Here is a 20,786-nt window from a genome sequence, read left to right on the forward strand (position 1 = left end):
TTCAGACTTATCTGGACATTTCAAATTAATTTAAGTCACCAGGTTTAAATGCACTAAAATCCTAAGAGACTGGAAGAATTTGCAGATGTGAATACGATGCTTCTGTCGGTAATCTTTGAGAAACTGCAGAGTATACAAAGGTGACAAAAGATAAAGAGAAGCCAAGGTACTAACTTTCAGAGAAAGGAGGAAAAGATTATGTAATATGAGCTATGTAATATCCCATCATTTCATGGCAAATAGATGGGGAAACAGTGGAAACTGTGTCAGACTTTATTTTTGGGGGCTCCAGAATCACTGCAGATGGTGACTGCAGCCATAAAATTAAGAGACGCTTACTCCTTGGAAGGAAAGTTATGACCAACCTAGATAGCATATTCAAAAGCAGAGACATTACTTGGCCAACAAAGGTCCGTCTAGTCAAGGCTACGGTTTTTCCAGTGGTCATGTATGGATGTGAGAGTTGGACTGTGAAGAAAGCAGAGCGCCGAAGAATTGATGCTTTTGAACTGTGGTGTTGGAGAAGACTCTTGAGAGTCCCTTGGACTGCAAGGAGGTCCAACCAGTCCATTCTAAAGGAGACCAGTTCTGGGTGTTCATTGGAAGGCCTCATGCTAAAGCTGAAACTCCAATACTTTGGCCACCTGATGCGAAGAGCTGACTCATTGGAAAAGACCCTGATGCTGGGAGGGATTGGAGGCAGGAGGAGAAGCGGATGACAGAGGATGAGATGGCTGGATGGCATCACTGACTCGATGAACGTGAGTCTCAGTGAACTCTGGGAGTTGGTGATGGACAGGGAGGCCTGGCGTGCTGCAATTCATGGGGTCGCAAAGAGTCGGACACGACTGAGCGACTGAACTGAACTGAACTGAATACGCCAACAAGTGAACTTGAGGCTGATTCCTGGCAAAAATTCAGGAGGTTCAAATCTTGGTTCTGCCGTTTAATGGCACTGTGTCCCTGGACCCTGGACAAAACTTTGATATAAGGAGTAAACAAGATAATTAAAGTATTTATTATAGCACCTCTTACATTCTCAGTACATGGTAGCTATTACCATTTTTGTATCTCCAGCACTTCAAAGTGAAGGCGGTAACGACGAGGTAGTACTGACAGGGATTCTTCAAGATCAAGTCTCATCTACTGAAACTCATTTTTCTGGAGAGATGGAGGTACAGGGAGAGAGAAGGCATTGCTAGACCATGTAGATCAGAATGGAGTCTTCATCTTGAAATGCATTAGGTAAAAATCTCTTGTCTATTATTGTGAAAAGACTGGATTTTAAGAGAATTAGGTGACTGAATAACCATATTCACAGAACTCATTCATGAACCTGACCTCTCCATGCTTCAGCTTCCTTATACGTGCTGTGCTTAGTCACTCAGGCGTGTTTAACTCTTTGCAACCCCATGGACTGTAGCCCACCAGGCTCCTCTGTCCATGGAATTCTCCAGGCAAGAATACTGGAGGGGGTTGCCATTCTCTTCTCCAGGGGATCTTCCTGACCCAGGGACTGAACCTGAGTCTCCTGTGTCTTCTGCATTGCAGGTAGATTCTTTACCTGCTAAGCCATTAAGGAAGCCTTCCTTATCTGTATATGGAGTATAATAATAGTAACTCAATGGGATGTTACGCAAATTGAAACCTTAAGAACAGTGCTTAGCATTCAGTCACCACTATATAAATGATTGTTAAGGGACTTCCCTGGTGGTCCAGTGGTGAAGGCCCTACACTTCCAATGCAGGGGGTACAGGTTCAATTCCTGGTCGGGAAAATAAGATTCCACATTCTGCCTGGTATGGCCAAAAAAAAAAAAAATGTAATAAACTTGAACAGAAGTTTCTAGTGGCATGCTTGCATAGCACTTGGCTCCAGCCTCTTCAACATCTCTCTCAGAAACTTGTCAAATTTTTGTACAGTGTGCTGGTCAAGTTCTCAGATAACATAAATGTTGGACGAGGAAATCAAAACTCAAAAAGACATTGACAGGCTGGGGCTATGAAATGAAATATATGAGATAAAATTAAGTCCTGGGTAGAAATTTTAAGGGAAAAAACGTGTTTTACAAGTACTGGCCTGGCTTGCCAGAACTCTCTGTGGATAAGAAAAGGAAATTTGGTTGACTCCAACTTCAGCATGTGTATAACTGTGTCTGGCAGTTAACACAAATTTTAGGTGCACTGAGAACTGCAGTGTTCTGACTGTCTGGACATCTTCACCAAGATAGTGGGCACAATTTGCCCTAAACTCTTCTCCCCCCGCCCCTCCTTAGGTTCCTCCTAAGTAGTGGCTCCAGGTATTAGGATGCGCTTCAGAACACAGATTAACAGTAAGCAAACATGAAGCAGGAATGAACCATATTTCCAACTCATCTGGGTAGCAGGAAACATCCTTGGGTGGGAATGGGAAGATAGCCTCAAGGTTCGTGAAGAAATATAATTAGAAGTTTATCAGAGCACCGAATGGCTCACTGTGCTACAAGCTAAAATAAATTCCCCTCTAATCATGATTACTACAGGATTTATCTAATCTATTTCCTATAGGAAATCAAACCACTTGAGGGCATTTTATCAAACTTATTCCTTGTTATAATCCCTGTCCCTGACAAAAGAAGATTTTTGTCATCCCACGGTACAGATAAGAAATTGAGGCAAAGAAGTAGAGTGAATTGCCCTGGGTCATAAAGAACTAGAATTACAATTTAGTATCTAATCTTAGAGTGCACTATGTGAGTTTTGGAAGGGAGAATACTGGAATCATATTACATCCTTCAAGAAAAGCCCTATTTATCTTAATCTGTGGGAGAAAGAAGATTAATTGTATTTTCCTTGGTGCATGCCAAAGATGTTGGGTAGACGCTTTAGACTCCACATGTTTATTCTAATCCTTTACCATATACCTGTAAAGCCTTGGTTTCACCATTAGAAAGATGCTGGAAACGAACTTTAAAAGAAAATAAGGCCACTACTGGTTTGCTAGAATCTCCAGGGAAAGCAATTAATCAAAAAAGTTGTATAGGACAAGCATGCTATTTCAGATCACCAAGGAAAAGAAACTATCCACATAGATAAAATTTCAGATGGCCAGCTCCTCTGCGCCTCCAGCCCCACAGTCTATTCCCAGCCCAACCTCACTGTCTAGGGACTGGACAGAGGAAGGTTGAGGGAAAACATGTTTTTAATTTAAAAAGTTCCATGCCAACATCAGTTATTATAATGATTTATGTATTTTACCCAATTATTTGAACAAATCTGTGTTCATTATAAAAACCTAGAAAATGAAGATAAGCAAAGCAAAATGAAACAAAAGGCATTCATCATGTTACCAGCCAGCAAGAACCTTTTGTATCTGTTTACAAACTGGGTATTTTTTAAGATGCATTTCTCTGATCAGGCCATGAGAAAATCAGCTAGAAGCTCTAAGTTTGAAGTTCTGTGTGTAGATGCCCTTTAATTATGGAGGGAAAACAGTGTCTTATCCATTGAAGACTATTTGTTATTGGCACTTGTCCCGGAAGAGATAAGGTCACTCACTACACTCTTTACCTGGCAGTAAAAAGAAATAAATTCCTAATTTCATCTTATTGATCTGAAAAATTCATACCACAAGTCAAGGATTAACTGATTTACTTAAACCAGCAAATATCACAGCCGAAACAGATTGAGAATCGAATTCTCTTTCTTTTTAAGCATATATCTCTTTATCTATACACACACACATAATCATATATACTGAAGATCACAGTTTTAAATATATTCTGGCTGGATTCCTCCTGTCTCTTGGAGAAAAGAACCATACACATTCAGAACCCATACAAGGGCTGGTCAAGAATATATTGCATGCTGATATATTGTTCTTAGTTGCTCAGTCATGTTCGACTCTTTGCAACCTCAAAGACTGTAGCCCACCAGCTCCTCTGTCCATGCCAGCCAAGAATACAGGAGTGGATTGCCATTTCCTTCTCCAGGGGATCTTCCTGACCCAGGGATCAAACCTGGGTCTTCTGCATTGCAGGTGGATTCTTTACTGTCTGAGTCACCAGGGAAGCCCATGAATATATTAGTAATCAGCAAAGAGTGAATATGGTAGACTCTTTCCAAATAATGAGCAATGCTACCAAATTTCAAGGCGTTTCTTTTTTCCACCATAAGGAAAAATCATGCCGTTACCTTTTTGTTCACAGCTACACCATCCTCACAGTCGAGCACTGCACAGTCTACATTCAGGGAGGGAATCTTGTTTATCTTCTTTTCATCATTGCCAGGTACGTAGAGCACGGCCCTCCGGGGGATGTACTTGTGGCTGGGTGAGGAACTGCATCCAAGCCTGGACACCTCAGCTGCCAGGGACGCTTTCCTGCAGGAGACATAATTCGAGTTAGTCCAGAATAGAATTTACTTACAGACTTTTGAAAGACCTTATTTAAATGCAAAATTAAAAGAGAAAACATGGATAATTTTTTAGAATTACCGCAGAACATAATCACACATAATGACTAGGAAGATAATAATAGAAATAATCAAGAAACAGAATGTCATTTTGGCTGAGGTCTAAAAAATATATAACATGGTTTACTGACACAACCTTCTGAGAAAAGAAGGAGGGTGTACCTATCTCTTACTGGAAAAATCCTTCCAGCATTAATATACTGTCTGGGAAGCATCCATGGAGAAAAAGTAAGCAAATTTATATGCAAAAGCTCGCAAAGAGTAAAACTACCTACAATTATATGAAAGTAAAAAGTAGAAAATAAAAAATCTAGGGACTTCTCTGGCAGTCCAGTGGCTAAGACTCCACGGTCCCAACGCAGGGGGCTTGGGTTCCATCCCTTGTCAGGGGACTAGATCCCACATGCCGCAACTGGAACCCACAGCCCACAGCAAAAATTGAAAATCCCAAGAGTGGCCAGTAAGACCTGGAACTGCCAAAATAAATAAATATTTTTAAAAAGGAAAGAGAAAGTAAACTATACATGTAAGCAAAATCTATGGCTCTCTCCCTGATAGTGAATCTTTTTAAGTAGACAAGTGATTTGCCTTCAATTTTAACAACAAAGAGGAATAGCTGCTTCTTAAGTCAGTAGAAAGGTGAATAAGAAAAGACCATTACTAATAATAGCTCTATAATGATGGTCAACTTGACTGCTGAAAACCTCAGATTCTTCATGTGTAAAAGTAATACTCATGTTGCAGTTTGTTGAGAAAATTAAGTTATGGGACATAAAGTACAAGAATGGATCAGTTAGAGCCTGGGGGTTATCAGCTTGATGTGGTTGTGGGTGTGGCAGGCATGGCAGCCATTGCCACTGCTCTTCCTGGAGAAACTCCAGCTCCAGCAGCCTGCCTGCTTGGAAATTCTGCTCTCTCCTTGCTTCTCCTACTGTACTAAGTTTAGCCTCCTGTGGAAATGAGAGGCGTTGGCTGAAAGCTCCTGCAGCTCACTGCAGCCCTCGCCCCTAACCTGGTCTGAGTTTGGTCCTGTGGACAAACCATGTTTTAGCCCATAATACATGGCAAGGGAAGATGAAAGCAGCTTTCACCAAGACCAGTTAGATCATTTGAGGTACCCTGTGTAAAGGGCTTTCCTGGTGGCTCAGTGGTAAAGAATCCACCTGCCAATGCAAGAGACCTGGGTCAGGAAGATGCCCTGGAGAAGGAAACAGCAACCCACTAAGTATTCTCGCCTGGGAAATCCCATGGACAGAGAAGACTAGCAGGCTACAGCCCATAGGGTCGCAAAAGAAACCTAACAACAAGAATTCTGTGTAAAATGAAAATGCAGAGCCCTTGTTCAAAACGTATGTGGAATTTCAAGATGGAAACAGAAGACTATCACACGAAGCACCAGACCCTTCTAAGCATAGGGCCTCTGTGACCACGCAGGTCACGCATCCATGAAACTAGCCCTGCTCATAAGAGATAGAGCTATAGTCATGCAAATCCCAGTCAAGGAAAGGTTAAAGCCCCAGCAAACTTGGGAACACCCTAATGTGTTACTCCCCAGGGTAAACAGTATCATCCTTTTAAAAGTATGTCAGCTGTACTCTCCATGAAAGCTCTTGACATTTGGTAGTTATCCGAAGTTAATTCCATCACATATTTTATACAGTTGTAACATTTTGTCATATTAGTGTAGCTTGTGACAATGTATACCAAGAAAAATCAGCATCTCCTTGGTGGCCCATCAGTTTTGTGAGGGCCCCCTTATTCGCTTTTTTCAGTTCAGTTCAGTTCAGTCGCTCAGTCGTGTCCAACTCTTTGTGACCCCATGAATCGCAGCACACCAGGCCTCCCTGTCCATCACCATCTCCCGGAGTTCACACAAACTCATGTCCATCAAGTCAGTGATGCCATCCAGCCATCTCATCCTCTGTCGTCCCCTTTTCCTCCTGCCCCCAATCCCTCCCAGCATCAGAGTCTTTACCAATGAGTCAACTCTTCCCATGAGGTGGCCAAAGTACTGGAGTTTCAGCTTTAGCATCATTCCTTCCAAAGAACTCCCAGGGCTGATCTCCTTCAGAATGGACTGGTTGGATCTCCTTGCAGTCCAAGGGACTCTCAAGAGTCTTCTCCAACACCACAGTTCAAAAGCATCAATTCTTTGGCACTCAGCCTTCTTTACAGTCCAACTCTCACATCCATACCTGACCACTGGAAAAACCGTAGCCTTGATTAGACGGACCTTTTTTGGCAAAGTAATGCCGCTTTTTTAGCAGATCTTAATAAAACTTGAGTCTGAGTCTTATTTTTCTATAACATAAGCATTGTGCTAAGTGAGGTATGGTGGCAAATAGATGGATTTTAAAAGTGTATGTGTATTACAAGAAGAATTGATGCTTTTGAACTGTGTTGTTGGAGAAGACTCTTGGGAGTCCCTTGGATTGCAAGGAGATCAAACCAGTCAATCCTAAAGGAAATCAACCCTGAATATCCATTGGAAGGACTGATGCTGTAGCTCCAATACTTTGGCCACCTGATGCGAAGAGCTGACTCATTGGAAAAGACCCTGATGCTGGGAAAGATGGAGGGCGGGAGGAGAAAGGGGTAACAGAGGATGAGATGGTTGCATGGCATCATCAACTCTATGGACATTAGTTTGAACAAACTCCGGGGATAGTGAAGGACAGGGAAGCCTGGCATGTTGCAGTCCATGGATTGCAAAGAGTTAGACATGACTGAATGACTAAACAACAACAAAATTACAAGACATTTTATTTAATATTTGACATAGATATTTTATATACCTAGATATATCTAGTATATGTAATATAAAATATACCAGATAATTGAAGAATTCTAAAAGTATCCATCATCATTTCATATTGATTGACATATCTGGCTTATCTTTAAAAAGAGATGATATAATGATGTAATAGCAACAACCATGTTTTACTTATTCATACTGGAAACCAGAATTTGCAACATATACATTTCCTTTAAAATGGCAAAAAATACAATCAAAAGAGATAAAATTTTTATTTACCAGGAAATTCTTAGGGCATTTATCATGAGGATTTATTGTAACTGCATGCGCAAAAGCCAAAGAGACCTTCATTTCATGAAAACTGAGATTTCCTCCATGTGAAATAGCTTCTGACTGCCAATGTGGATCCAGTCACTGTGGTCTCCAAGCCACACCACCTGAATGTAAAAGCCTGAGCCACACAGACATGGCTGACAGGTCACACCACCATCACATGTTAAACATCCTTAGGGCAAATCATTCTTAGGATGTTCATATGATGTGTAATTTTTAAAACAGATAACCATTTAAAAAAATCTTCTGCTACTGCTCAAGGTGTTTCTGGTTTCCGAGATAAAGACTCCTATGATCATTGAAACATTGTTTTCCTCTTATCCCTGCTCAAACACTGTCAACAGCTCCCCATTACCTACAGGATTCAGCTCAGTCTCAGCTGAAGCCCTTTTCTGAATTTATATCCCAGGCTGCAACTCTCTACCCTAGGAAAATAAGGTTATGACTGTCTCCACAATATGCTGTATTATTTCCATAGTACCTGTGTTTCTGCTGGAAGTTTACTTGAAACTTATGGATCCTTCCAGCTTAGCTCAGGGTCCACCTGACTGTGGAGCCTTTTCTGACCATTCATTTTGAAACTCTCGCAAGTTCAAAAACAGTGTTTATCATTGGTAACCAAACCAGAATCAGCAAAGGACTGGCTCTGTCATCATGGCTGAAGTTAATCAAGAGGCACGTGCTTTCTGGAAAGCCAATGGATGCTACAAACTAAGAGATTTAAAAAAGGTTCCTGCTTCTGATCCAGTAATTTCAAGTAACTCAACCCAATTCCTTCTGGGAATTGCTGTAGGTTAAATTCTTTTGTCCCTCACTCCAAAATTCATATGTTGAAACATAATCCCCAATATGATGGAAGGGGGGACTTTTGGGGGGCAATTAGCTATGAAGGAGAGAACATAGGCGGTTAGTGCCCTTATAAAAGAGACACCAGAAAGCTCCCAAGCTGGCTCTGCCATGGGAGGACATAGTGAAAAGACTGCCATCCACGAACCAGGAAGTACATTCTTATCAGACACTGACTCTTCCAGAGCATTGACCTTGGACTCGCCAGCCTCTAAAACTGTGAGAAATAAATTTCTATTGCTTATAAGCCACCCAGTCTATGGCAGTTTGTTACAGCAGCCCAAATGAATTAAGACAAAAGATTATGTTTTAAAATGATCAGAAATAAAACTAGATATATATAATATTAAGAACTGAAAACAATCTTTAGGTCCATCAGCAGGATAAATTATAATACCTACAACCAATGACGTATTAATGCCATCATTAAAAATTGTGTTAAAAACATTTAATGTTATATGAAGATTGTTCTTTTTATAAACAGAGAATATAACATTATATATGCAATAACATCTCAACTTTATAAAAAAATGCAAAGAAAAATATCTGAAAGGAAGTACATCAAAATGTTCTTAGGGATGCCTCTGAACTGTAGAGTTTGGGATTAAGATTTCTCTGCTTCTACACACTCTTTTCCTATTTTGCCCTTTTAAAGCATCACTTTATTTTTCTTACACAAATTTATTTTCTTAAATCTTTATTTACTTTTGGTTGCACCGGGTTTTCGTTGATTTTCACAGGCTTTCTCCATCTGTGGTGAACAGGGGCTACTCTCTAGCTGCAGTGCCTGGGCTCCCCATTACAGTGGCTTCTCTTGTTGAGGAGCGTGGACTCAGTTGTGAGGCACGGGCTTAACTGCCCTGTAGCATGTGGAATCTTCCTAGGCCAGGGATCAAACCTGTGTCCCCTGCATTGGCAGGTGGGTTCTTATCCACTGTACCACCAGGTTAAGTCCAACCATCACTCTTTTCTAAAAAAATCCTTTTATAATAGGCTTGAAGTAAAGTGAAATGAAAGTCACTCAGTCGTGTCCGACTCATTTGCAATCCCACGGACTGTAGCCCGCCAGGCTCTTCTGTCCTTGGGAGTTCCCAGGCGAGAATACTGGAGTGGTTTACCATTCCCTTCCCCAGGGGATCTTCCCAATCCAAGATCAAACCCGGTCTCCCACATTGCTGGTGGATTCTTTACCACCTGAGCCACCAGGAAAGCCTTAAAACAAACCAGTACAATCATGTAAGAGGTTTCAAGTGGCAGCATAATATTGCGGAGAGTGTAAGAACCACCTATATGAAATTGCTGACATCTGACCATTTTGGCCACCACAAATGCTAATTCTGTGTGGTTCAAGCCCATATCGTGACTGGCAGTCAGAAGAGAGGGTGAGAAGCACCATAATGGCTGCCCCATACAGGGGAGAGTCAAGTAGTATGTTCGTGCATAGCTACTATGATGATCTGACACCCATCATCCCTGGGTGGTGCTGGTCAGCACAGCCACATGTCAGGAATCTGGTTGGACAACAGAAACCCTCAGTTAGATCACAAGCTTGCTGACGGAAGGGCAGTCTTAGGTCTCCCCTCCCTTGCTTAGCACAGGGCCTTGCTTACAAGAGGCACACAATTCTGTTACCTCATTACCCACCCCAGAGAAGGCAATGGCAACCCACTCCGGTACTCTTGCCTGGAAAATCCCATGGATGGAGGAGCCTGGTAGGCTGTAGTCCATGGGGTCGCTGAGAGTCAGACATGACTGAGCGACTTCACTTTCACTTTTCACTTTCATGCATTGGAGAAGGAAATGGCACCCCACTCCAGTATTCTTGCCTGGAGAATCCCAGGGACAGGGGAGACTGGTGGGCTGTGGCCTATGGGGTCGCACGGAGTCGGACACGACTGAAGCGACTTAGCAGCAGCAGCAGCATTACCCACCCAAATCCAGCTCTCCAGGAAGTGGGACTGATCTGTGACCACACTGTCCTTACTCTTCTTGGGCAAGAGTCAAGCTTAAGTGTCGATTACAGGTAAGAGGCCGTTTTTTATTCCCTCTCTCCTTTGCCATTCTGGAAGCTTTAACCCAAGCCATGGACTGTTGCTTCTTCTCCTCTGTTTACTCCTTTTTATAAATACAGCAGATGTCCTCATTTGGGACCTTCTTCACCTTTATTTCAAAGACCGTGGAAGCGTCTTATTTACCCTCCCTGCATCTACTTTGTTCTTCTGTTCATTCAGTGAGCATTTAGCAAGCACACACTGGGTGACCTGCATCAGGTCTCCACTAGCACCCCGGGCAGGTCCCCTTGTGCAAATTAGAAGAAGGTGCTCCCTGGAGCCTGCCAGCAGGTGGAAGGGCCAAGAGGTGCCTCCTGCTCCCGAGGCGGCAGCTTTGATGCATAGAGATGAGCTGAAACTCAGCCCTACACGTGGCCTGTTTGGTAGGCACCTTGATCAGGGCACACCCTGCACAACCGCACAGGGCAGTCCTGACTCACACTGTGCTGGGCACTGCGGGGAGGTGGCACAGAAGATGCAGGTCAAGTCCAGTAGGTCCAGGGAGGAACACCCAGAAGATGGCCTGCAAGCAGCTCTGGCAAACTAAAGGCCCGTAGAGAATGAAGCTTCAGGGAGAGAGATCACAGGTGATTAAGACTGTCTGGAATAATGAGGAGGAGAGAGGTGTAGGGGGCACGGTTCAGGCTTCGGGTTATGTTGTAGACTCTGAGGTCCCGGCGGGGGCTGTCGCTGGGCAGGTGTGGCAGGAACCTGTCGTGGCTTCCCCAAGCCTCCCTCCTCCTGTCCTCCTGGCATGTCCTCTCCTTCCCCCACCTCAGGCTGTTTCAAAATCTGTTCCCGACTTCAGTTGTGTTCAGCACTGACTACTGAGTATGAACACAATTGCAGTGGGTGCAAGATCCAACTTACTTTATTTTATCTTACATATTTGAAATTAGGGCCTCTTGATAGTCAACATGTAAATGTATTCAAACAATATGCAAAACAAGGGCATAAGATGAGTGGAAAAAAATCTGGTGGCCTTATGGTGAGTTCTCTCTACAGAGGGACCTTATTTTAGATAAGACATCCCTTGGTAGGTTCAGGGGCTCTTCTGGCTGGAGGGGGCCCCCTCCTGGCCTTGCTTTGGTCTTCTCCCTTTTCCTCCTCCAGCAGATACCATTTATTAACCATGTATACCACAGGAGGCATAAGCTAGGCTCCAGTGCTGCTGGGGTCATCCACCTAGGATTCAACATAACCATCACCTGGGGAGCTTGTAAAATTTGTCATATCCTGGACCCCACCCAGTGAGATCAAGTCAAGCTGCTAAGTCGCTTCAGTCATGTCCAACTCTGTGCAACCCCATAGACGGCAGCCCACCAGGCTCCCCCGTCCCTGGGATTCTCCAGGCAAGAACACTGGAGTGGGTTGCCATTTCCTTCTCCAATGCGTGCAAGTGAAAAGTGAAAGTGAAGTCGCTCAGTCGTGTCTGACTTAGCAACCCCATGGACTGCAGCCTACCAGGCTCCTCCATCCATGGGATTTTCCAGGCAAGAGTACTGGAGTGGGGAATCTTCCCAGGTTTAGAATATATATCTTTTCTTTTTTTATTTAAAGCTCTCTAGGTTCTTGCCACTGAATGAAGTGTTGCTACAGACCAGCACCACTGGCGTCTTATCTGTTCTCCCATCAGATAAGAGACTCTCCCATCTTTCCTGGAAGCAAGTACCATCACCATGTGCGAACCTGTTTGAAATGCAGAGTCTAGGGCCCCACCGCAGCCCCACTGAGTCAGAAGCTGCATATGAACCAATCTCTAAGGGATGATTATCTCATGAGAGTTTGAGAATGCTATTCTAGGTTGACTCAAACTCAGGGGCATTGTGGAGTCCCTGGGGCGCTTTCAAATACGCTGATGCTAAAGTGCAGTCACAGAAAGTTTGAAGTCATAGGTCTTGGGTCAGATTGAGCCTCTGGAACTTCTAAAAGCCCCGTGCGTGATTCAGTGTACAGCCAAGCTGGAGGACCATGGGCCTAGATGATTCCAATGTGTAGCCACTGCCCTAATGCAGGAAATCTTGCTCCAATGAAGACTTAAGTGACTCCTTTGCTACCATTATATACAAGTGAGTTGTGTGCGTGCCTGCTCAGTCGTGTCTGACTCTTGGCAGCTCCATGGACTGTAGCCTGCCAGGCTCCTCTGTCCATGGGATTTCCCAGACAAGAATACTGGAGTGGGTTGCCATTTCCTCCTCCAGGGGATCTTCCCGAGCCAGGCATCCAACCTGTGTCTCTCTCCTGCACTGGCAGGCGGATTCTTTACCACTGAGCCACCTGGGAAGCCCACATATACAAGTAGATGCTGTGAAAGTAATAAAGTCATAACTGAAAATGCAGCAAACTTGAAAAAAACCCTCATGTTTAAAGAAAATCTTCCTGATAAAAAAAAATGATAGTATTTGAAATAGCAGCAATTATCAACTAAACTAATGTCCATCTGAGGCTCTGCAGCTTGGTATGTGACTTCTCACCCAAGTTAGTGGTTTCTTTCCTTAGCTGACTGCTAGCACAGAGGTCTCCACTTTGGCTGCACATTACAAACCAGGGAACTTAGAAAAAGAGAAAACCCTAGGCCACACTCCAACCCAATTAAATCACAGCCTTGTGGTGAATCCCAGGCATCAGTTTTTTTTTTAAAGCTTCCAGGGAGATTTCAAGGTGCAGCCAAGGATGAGAACCTCTGCATCATGGTTTCAGAGTACCACCAAAGTGTCTTATTGATCCTAGAAAGAATCGGGGGTCACTGGACTTTGAAAGTGGCCAGCAAGTAATCCTACCCACCCTTAAGCTTCTGCCCAGACTCCACTCCTCTCTTCTGGCCCAGGTAGCTGAGAGTCTGGAGGGCCCAGATGGGGCCTCCACCAAACTTATAGCAAATGCAGATAGAGAAGCAGCTTGCCGGAGCCCAGGCAAACATCCAGATCTGGGGCTTGGTTGACTGGGCAGCGTGGGACAGCAGGTGGAGGCCTGGGCTGAGCTCTCTTCACAAGCAGCAGAGCTCTCTGAAGCCAAGGCCAGGTGGAATACACTGATCAGAGTCCGGGACCCTAACTGAGGACTCCACATCTTAGCCTTGACCCTGACACCTGGCTTGGAAATGCTCTTGCCTCACCCATGGATGACCCTCAGCCAACAGCTAGTCTGGAGGGCTCAGATGGAAGCAGGGAAGGCCAAGGGACTTCCAAGTTGTCCTTCTTGTTACACACGCACTGTCACTTCACAAACAAAAATGTATTGATCTTGTAAGTTCTGGGCCTAATACTTTTTTTGGATTATCTCAATGGCAGTCCAGACTTAACCATGTGCAGAAAAGAACTTGATTCAGGACTTTTCATAATGTCACTCAAATTCAAAGCTGAGTTAAAGAGCAATTGGGACTACAATAATGATTTAGACAGCACAATTAATTCTAAATTATTTTAATAGATAATACCATGACAGTTAATGTATGTGTCAACTTGACCAGGCCACAGGGTGCCCAGATGTTTGGTGGAACGTCATTCTGGCTGTGTCTTGCAGATATATGTGGGTGAGATTAACGTGTGGGTTAGGAGACTGAGTAGAGCAGACGGCCTTCCCTAGTGTGGGTGCGCCTCATCCAAACAGTGGAAGGTACTGAATAAGCCAGTGGTGCGTACACACCAAGTCGACTTACTCCCCCAGTTAAAAGAAACTCCTGCCTGAAAGCTTCCAGCTGGGACATAAGGTCTTCAGTTCCCCCTTGAACTGAAACATTGGTTCTTCCTGGTTCTCAAGTTTGCCAGCTTCAGACGGGAACTTACACCAAAGTCTCTCCTGGGTCCCCAGCTTTCTGACTGCCGCTCTTGGGACTTATCTGCCTCCATAATCATGTCCATAATCATGCTGGCCTCCACAATCTTAATGGCCTTATAATACATCTCTTATATATTACACACTCACACACACACACGGATGCACCCTATTGGTTCTGCCTCTCTGGAGAATCCTGATGAAGACACTTACACATTACTAACTAGAGAGTTAACACATATTGGTGTTGACCAGGTGCTTTCCACACACCTCCACACTGCACGTCCCTGTCCTGACCCAACACAGCTGTGTGTGTAGCTCTCAGACCCCTGCCCACCCAGCACAGGGGGACTGGACTGGACTCTCGAGCAAAGTGAAGGAACAAATGAACTCAGGGCCAGATGGGTGGTTGGCTGGCAAGCTTTTAAGGAGAGAGGGCCACGTATTTCCATCAGCTGCTGTCCTCAGAGGGCTAAAAGGGGTGGAAGTGGTCACCATCATGCTCTTCACAGACTTCCCTGGACTGTCTTCCCAAACGGCTGTACTAATTTATTCTCCCACCAGCAGTGCCTGCGGGTGCTGAGCTGACCACGCGCTCATGCACAGCCTGGCACTCCTTACCCCAGGCCTTTGGACATTCCAGTAGAAAAGGCATGATGGAGTGAGTGAAGGTGGTCATGGAAAGGGGCTGAAGATCTGAAGCCCTGGGTAAAGTTTTATAGTGGCCTTATTTGAGCAACAATGAAACAATCTATTTGGTGTTGTTCAGTCACTAAGTCAGGCTTCTCAGGTGGTGCTAGTGGTAAAGAACCGTCTGCCTATGCAGGAGACGTAACAGGCATGGGTTTGATCCCTGCGTCGGAAGATCCCCTGGAGGAGGGCATGGCAACGCACCCCAGTATTGTTGCATGGAGAATCCCACAGACAGAGGAGCGTGGAGGGCTATCAGCCATAGGGTCCCAAAGAGTTGGACACAACTGAAGCGAGTTAGCACACATGTACAGTTATGAAGTCGTGTCTGACTCTTCTCAACCCCATGGATTGCAGCATGCCAGATGCCTCTCTCCTCCACTGTCTCCTGGAGTTTTCTCAGATACGTGACCATGGAGTCAGTGATGCTATCTAACAATCTATTGATCATGTTAAATCTTCAAGATTTAGTATTCGGGAAAGATCAGTATTTCCCACCTTGAACTGATCTGTATTCCATCATTTTACACCTCTGCTGGTCAAATACTACTCTTTTATTGTGGTAAAACAAACACAACATAAAATTTACCATTTTAACCATTTTAAAGCCTACAATTCAATGTGGTGTGCATCAAGTACACTCCCATTGTTGTCTAACCATCGCCACCATCTATCTCTGGAACTGCTCATCTTCCCAAACTGAGACTTCTGTGTCCATGAAACAACAACCCGCCCACTCTCTCTGCCCCCAGCCCTTGGAAACCACTATTCTACTTTCTGTCTCTATGAACTGACTATTCTAGGTACCTCATGTAAAGTGAAATCACACAGAATTTGTCCTTTTGAGACTGGCTTATTTCTATTAGCATAATGGCCACAAGGTTCACCCATGTTGTGGCATATGTGAGAATTTCCTTCCTTTTTCAGGTTAAATAATACTCCATCACATGTACATATCAGATTTTGTTTATCCATTGATCCACTGATGGACATGGGTATTTTCCACCTTTTGACAATTACGAATAATGCTGCTATGAAGAAATATCTCTTCAAGGTCCTGCTCTCAATTCTTTTGGGTATATCTCAGAAGTGGAACTGCTGATCATGTGGTAATTCATCTTTTTTCCCCTGAGGCTACACCCCACGACAAGCCAGATCTTAGTTCTCTGACCAGGAATCAAACCCCTGCAGTGCAAGTGCACAGTCTTCACTCCTGGGAGTCCTTAACCACCAGGAAGTCCCTCAGATGGTAACTCTCTGTCTAACTTTTTGAGGAAAAACCATCAGATCAGATCAGTCGCTCAGTCGTGTCCGACTCTTTGCGACCCCATGAATCGCAGCAACGCCAGGCCTCCCTGTCCATCACCAACTCCCAGAGTTCACTCAGACTCATGTCCATCGAGTCAGTGATGCCATCCAGCCATCTCATCCTCTGTCATCCCCTTCTCCTCCTGCTCCCAATCCCTCCCAGCATCAGAGTCTTTTCCAATGAGTCAACTCTTCCCATGAGGTGGCCAAAGTACTGGAGTTTCAGCTTTAGCATCATTCCTTCCAAAGAACTCCCAGGGCTGATCTCCTTCAGAATGGACTGGTTGGATCTCCTTGCAGTCCAAGGGACTCTCAAGAGTCTTCTCCAACACCACAGTTCAAAAGCATCAATTCTTCGGAGCTCAGCCTTCTTCACAGTCCAACTCTCACATCCATGTGGTCATGTGACCACAGGAAAAACCATAGCCTTGACTAGACGAACCTTTGTTGGCAAAGTATTGTCTCTGCTTTTGAATATGCTATCTAGATTGGTCATAACTTTCCTTCCAAGGTGTAAGCGTCTTTTAATTTCATGGCTGCAGTCACCATCTGCAGCGATTTTGGAGCCCAAAACAATAAAGTCTGACACTGTTTCCACTGTTTCCCCATCTGTTTGCCATGAAGTGATGGGACCAGATGCCATGATCTTCCTTTTCTGAATGTTGAGCTTTAAGCCAACTTTTTCACTCTCCACTTTCACCTTCATCAAGAGGCTTTTTAGTTCCTCTTCACTTTCTGCCATAAGGGTGGTGTCATCTACATATCTGAGGTTATTGATATTTCTCCCGGCAATCTTGATTCCAGCTTATGTTTCTTCCAGTCCAGCGTTTCTCATGATGTACTCTGCACAGAAGTTAAATAAACAGGGTGACAATATACAGCCTTGATGTACTCCTTTTCCTATTTGGAACCAGTCTGTTGTTCCATGTCCAGTTCTAACTCTTGCTTCCTGACCTGCATACAAATTTCTCAAGAGGCAGATCAGGTGGTCTGGTATTCCCATCTCTTTCAGAATTTTCCACAGTTTATTGTGATCCACATAGTCAAAGGCTTTGGCATAGTCAATAAGGCAGAAATAGATGTTTTTCTGGAACTCTCTTGCTTTTTCCATGATCCAGAGGATGTTGGCAATTTGATCTCTGGTTCCTCTGCCTTTTCTAAAAGCAGCTTGAACATCAGGAAGTTCAAGGTTCACATATTGCTGAAGCCTGGCTTGGAGAATTTTGAGCATTACTTTACTAACGTGTGAGATGAGTGCAATTGTGCAGTAGTTTGAGCATTCTTTGGCATTGCCTTTTTTTGGTATTGGAATGAAAACTGACCTTTTCCAGTCCTGTGGCCACTGCTGAGTTTTCCAAATTTGCTGGCATATTGAGTGCAGCACTTTCACAGCATCATCTTTCAGGATTTGGAATAGCTCAACTGGAATTCTATCACCTCCACTAGCTTTGTTTGTAGTGATGCTTTCTAAGGCCCACTTGACTTCACATTCCAGGATGTCTGGCTCTAGGTCAGTGATCACACCATCGTGATTATCTGAGTCGTGAAGATCTTTTTTGTACAGTTCTTCTGTGTATTCTTGCCATCTCTTCTTAATATCTTCTGCTTCTGTTAGGTCCATACCATTTCTGTCCTTTATCGAGCCCATCTTTGCATGAAGTGTTCCTTTGGTATCTCTGATTTTCTTGAAGAGATCTCTAGTCTTTCCCATTCTGTTGTTTTCCTCTATTTCTTTGCATTGATCGCTGAAGAAGGCTTTCTTATCTCTTCTTGCTATTCTTTGGAACTCTGCATTCAGATGTTTTTATCTTTCCTTTTCTCCTTTGCTTTTCGCTTCTCTTCTTTTCACAGCTATTTGTAAGGCCTCCCCAGACAGCCATTTTGCTTTTTTGCATTTCTTTTCCATGGGGATGGTCTTGATCCCTGTCTCCTGTACAATGTCACGAACCTCATTCCAATACTCATTCCAACTCATCAGGCACTGTATCTATCAGATCTAGGCCCTTAAATCTATTTCTCACTTCCACTGTATAATCATAAGGAATTTGATTTAGGTCATACCTGAATGGTCTAGTGGTTTTCCCTACTTTCTTCAATTTAAGTCTGAATTTGGCAATAAGGAGTTCATGGTCTGAGCCACAGTCAGCTCCTGGTCTTGTTTTTGCTGACTGTATAGGGCTTCTCCATCTTTGGCTGCAAAGAATATAATCAATCTGATTTCGGTGTTGACCATCTGGTGATGTCCACATGTAGAGTCTTCTCTTGTGTTGTTGGAAGAGGGTGTTTGTTATGACCAGTGCATTTTCTTCGCAAAACTCTATTAGTCTTTGCCCTGCTTCATTCCGTATTCCAAGGCCAAATTTGCCTGTTACTCCAGGTGTTTCCTGACTTCCTACTTTTGCATTCCAGTCCCGTATAATGAAAAGGACATCTTTTTTGGGTGTTCTAAAAGGTCTTGTAGGTCTTCATAGAACCATTCAACTTCAGCTTCTTCAGCGTTACTGGTTGGGGCATAGACTTGGATTACTGTGATACTGAATGGTTTGCCTTGGAAACGAACAGAGATCGTTCTGTTGTTTTTGAGATTGCATCCAAGTACTGCATTTCGGACTCTTTTGTTGACCATGATGGCTACTCCATTTCTTCTGAGGGATTCCTGCCCACAGTAGTAGATATAATGGTCATCTGAGTTAAATTCACCCATTCCAGTCCATTTCAGTTCACTGATTCCTAGAATGGCGACATTCACTCTTGCCATCTCTTGTTTGACCACTTCCAATTTGCCTTGATTCATGGACCTGACATTCCAGGTTCCTATGCAATATTGCTCTTTACAGCATCGGACCTTGCTTCTATCACCAGTCACATCCACAACTGGGTATTGTTTTTGCTTTGGCTCCATCCCTTCATTCTTTCTGGAGTTATTTCTCCACTGATCTCCAGTAGCATATTGGGCACCTACTGACCTGGGGAGTTTCTCTTTCAGTATCCTACCATTTTGCCTTTTCATACTGTTCATGGGGTTCTCAAGGCAAGAATACTGAAGTGGTTTGCCATTCCCTTCTCCAGTGGACCACATTCTGTCAAATCTCTCCACCATCACCCACACCCGCTCATCTTGGGTTGCCCCATGGGCATGGCTTAGTTTAATTGAGTTAGACAAGGCTGTGGTCCTAGTGTGATTAGATTGACTAGTTTTCTGTGAGTATGGTTTCAGTGTGTCTGCCCTCTGATGCCCTCTTGCAACACCTACCATCTTACTTGGGTTTCTCTTAACTTGGGCGTGGGGTATCTCCTCACCGCCGCCCTTCCTGACCTTCAACGTGGGATAGCTCCCCTAGGCCCTCCTGTGACCGCGCAGCCAAGGCGTGGGGTTGGTCCTCCCGGCCGCGGCCCCTGGCCTCGGGCATGGGGGCGTGGGGTATCTCCTCCCGGCTGCAGCCCCTGACCTCGGACGCGGGGTAACTCCTCTTGTCGCCGCCCCTGATCTCGGACACTGGGTATCTCCTCTCGGCCGCCCCCCTCCCCTCCCCGGACCTCGGACGTGGGGTAGCTCCTCTCGGCCGTTCCTGTGCCGTCGCAGTCTGGCACTCTTGGCCGCTGCCCCTGACCTCAGGCGTGGGATAACTCCTCTTGGCCGCTGCCCTTCAGGCATGGGGTCCTCCCGGCTTCTGCCCCTGACCTCGGACGTGGGGTAGCTCCTCTCGGCCACGCTTTAGCATGCCCGTCGCAGCCGCCTGCGCTTTGGCTTTTTTATGGAAAAACCATAGTGCCTTCCATATTGGCTATATTACTTTACATTTCCACTCAAACATTATTTTAAAATATTTTATGCTGCATTCAAGTCCAGTTATCCCTAAAAGGGTGTTTTTGAACCAAAAAGCAAAAAATAGTAATAATAATCTTTCGTGTGCCTTTGCCCTTTAGGAACTATCTTCACAATTGCTAAGAAATTTTGGTAAATTCCCAATTGTTCATAAACATAAAAATAAGAAAACAAATAAAGCATCCCTTTGAAATAATACATCAATACATTCCTATTTAGAACAGCACGCAGAAATCAGACGGCCCTTTAAGCTCTTTTCAAAAGATTATGACTCTAAGAGCTGATAAGGTGGAAAATAAAAATTTATCACAGGAAAGTATGCACAAATCCTGATTCTTAGAGGATCCCTCTATTTGGGGCTGTACCTTCAGTCTTTTGAGGGGGTTGGAGGAGCATACCTACACTCTGTCACTGACTAGTCTATATACTGGGAATAAAACACTCGGAAACATTGAGTTCTCTCTTATAAAACCTGTGATCTGACCTTGTATGACAATTCTGATGCTCATGGAAGAACGTGTGGGACTACAGTGAGGACAAGAGCCCATTCCTCCATCCTTTGAAACCCACCCCCACAAGTGACAGTCAAATTCAGCTGCAAACTTCATCCGCGCTTATGACTATTAATAACTAGGTGTCTCCACCAGCATCTGTAATAACTGCGGCCCACGTATGTTCTCACTTTGCTAGGTTCCCAACTGCCCAGAGAGATTCCTTCCCTGTTTTGAAGAACGATGTTTCAGTTACTATGG

General features: G+C 44.3%; 1 protein-coding gene across 6 annotated transcripts in view; it reads right to left on the reverse strand.

Moving 5' to 3' along the window:
- CLYBL (citramalyl-CoA lyase) overlaps nucleotides 1-20,786 on the reverse strand; it is a 233,515-nt gene that overhangs the window by 101,914 nt on the left and 110,815 nt on the right. For all 6 annotated transcript variants that reach the window (XM_044927103.2, XM_044927102.2, XM_025262636.3 and 3 more), the window contains exon 2: nucleotides 4,173-4,359. In XM_044927103.2, the coding sequence (XP_044783038.1) occupies nucleotides 4,173-4,359 (187 nt within the window). The remainder of the gene's footprint in view (nucleotides 1-4,172; nucleotides 4,360-20,786) is intronic.

The sequence above is a fragment of the Bubalus bubalis genome, chromosome 13 (genome assembly GCF_019923935.1).
Source record: "Bubalus bubalis isolate 160015118507 breed Murrah chromosome 13, NDDB_SH_1, whole genome shotgun sequence".
Taxonomy (NCBI): domain Eukaryota; kingdom Metazoa; phylum Chordata; class Mammalia; order Artiodactyla; family Bovidae; genus Bubalus; species Bubalus bubalis.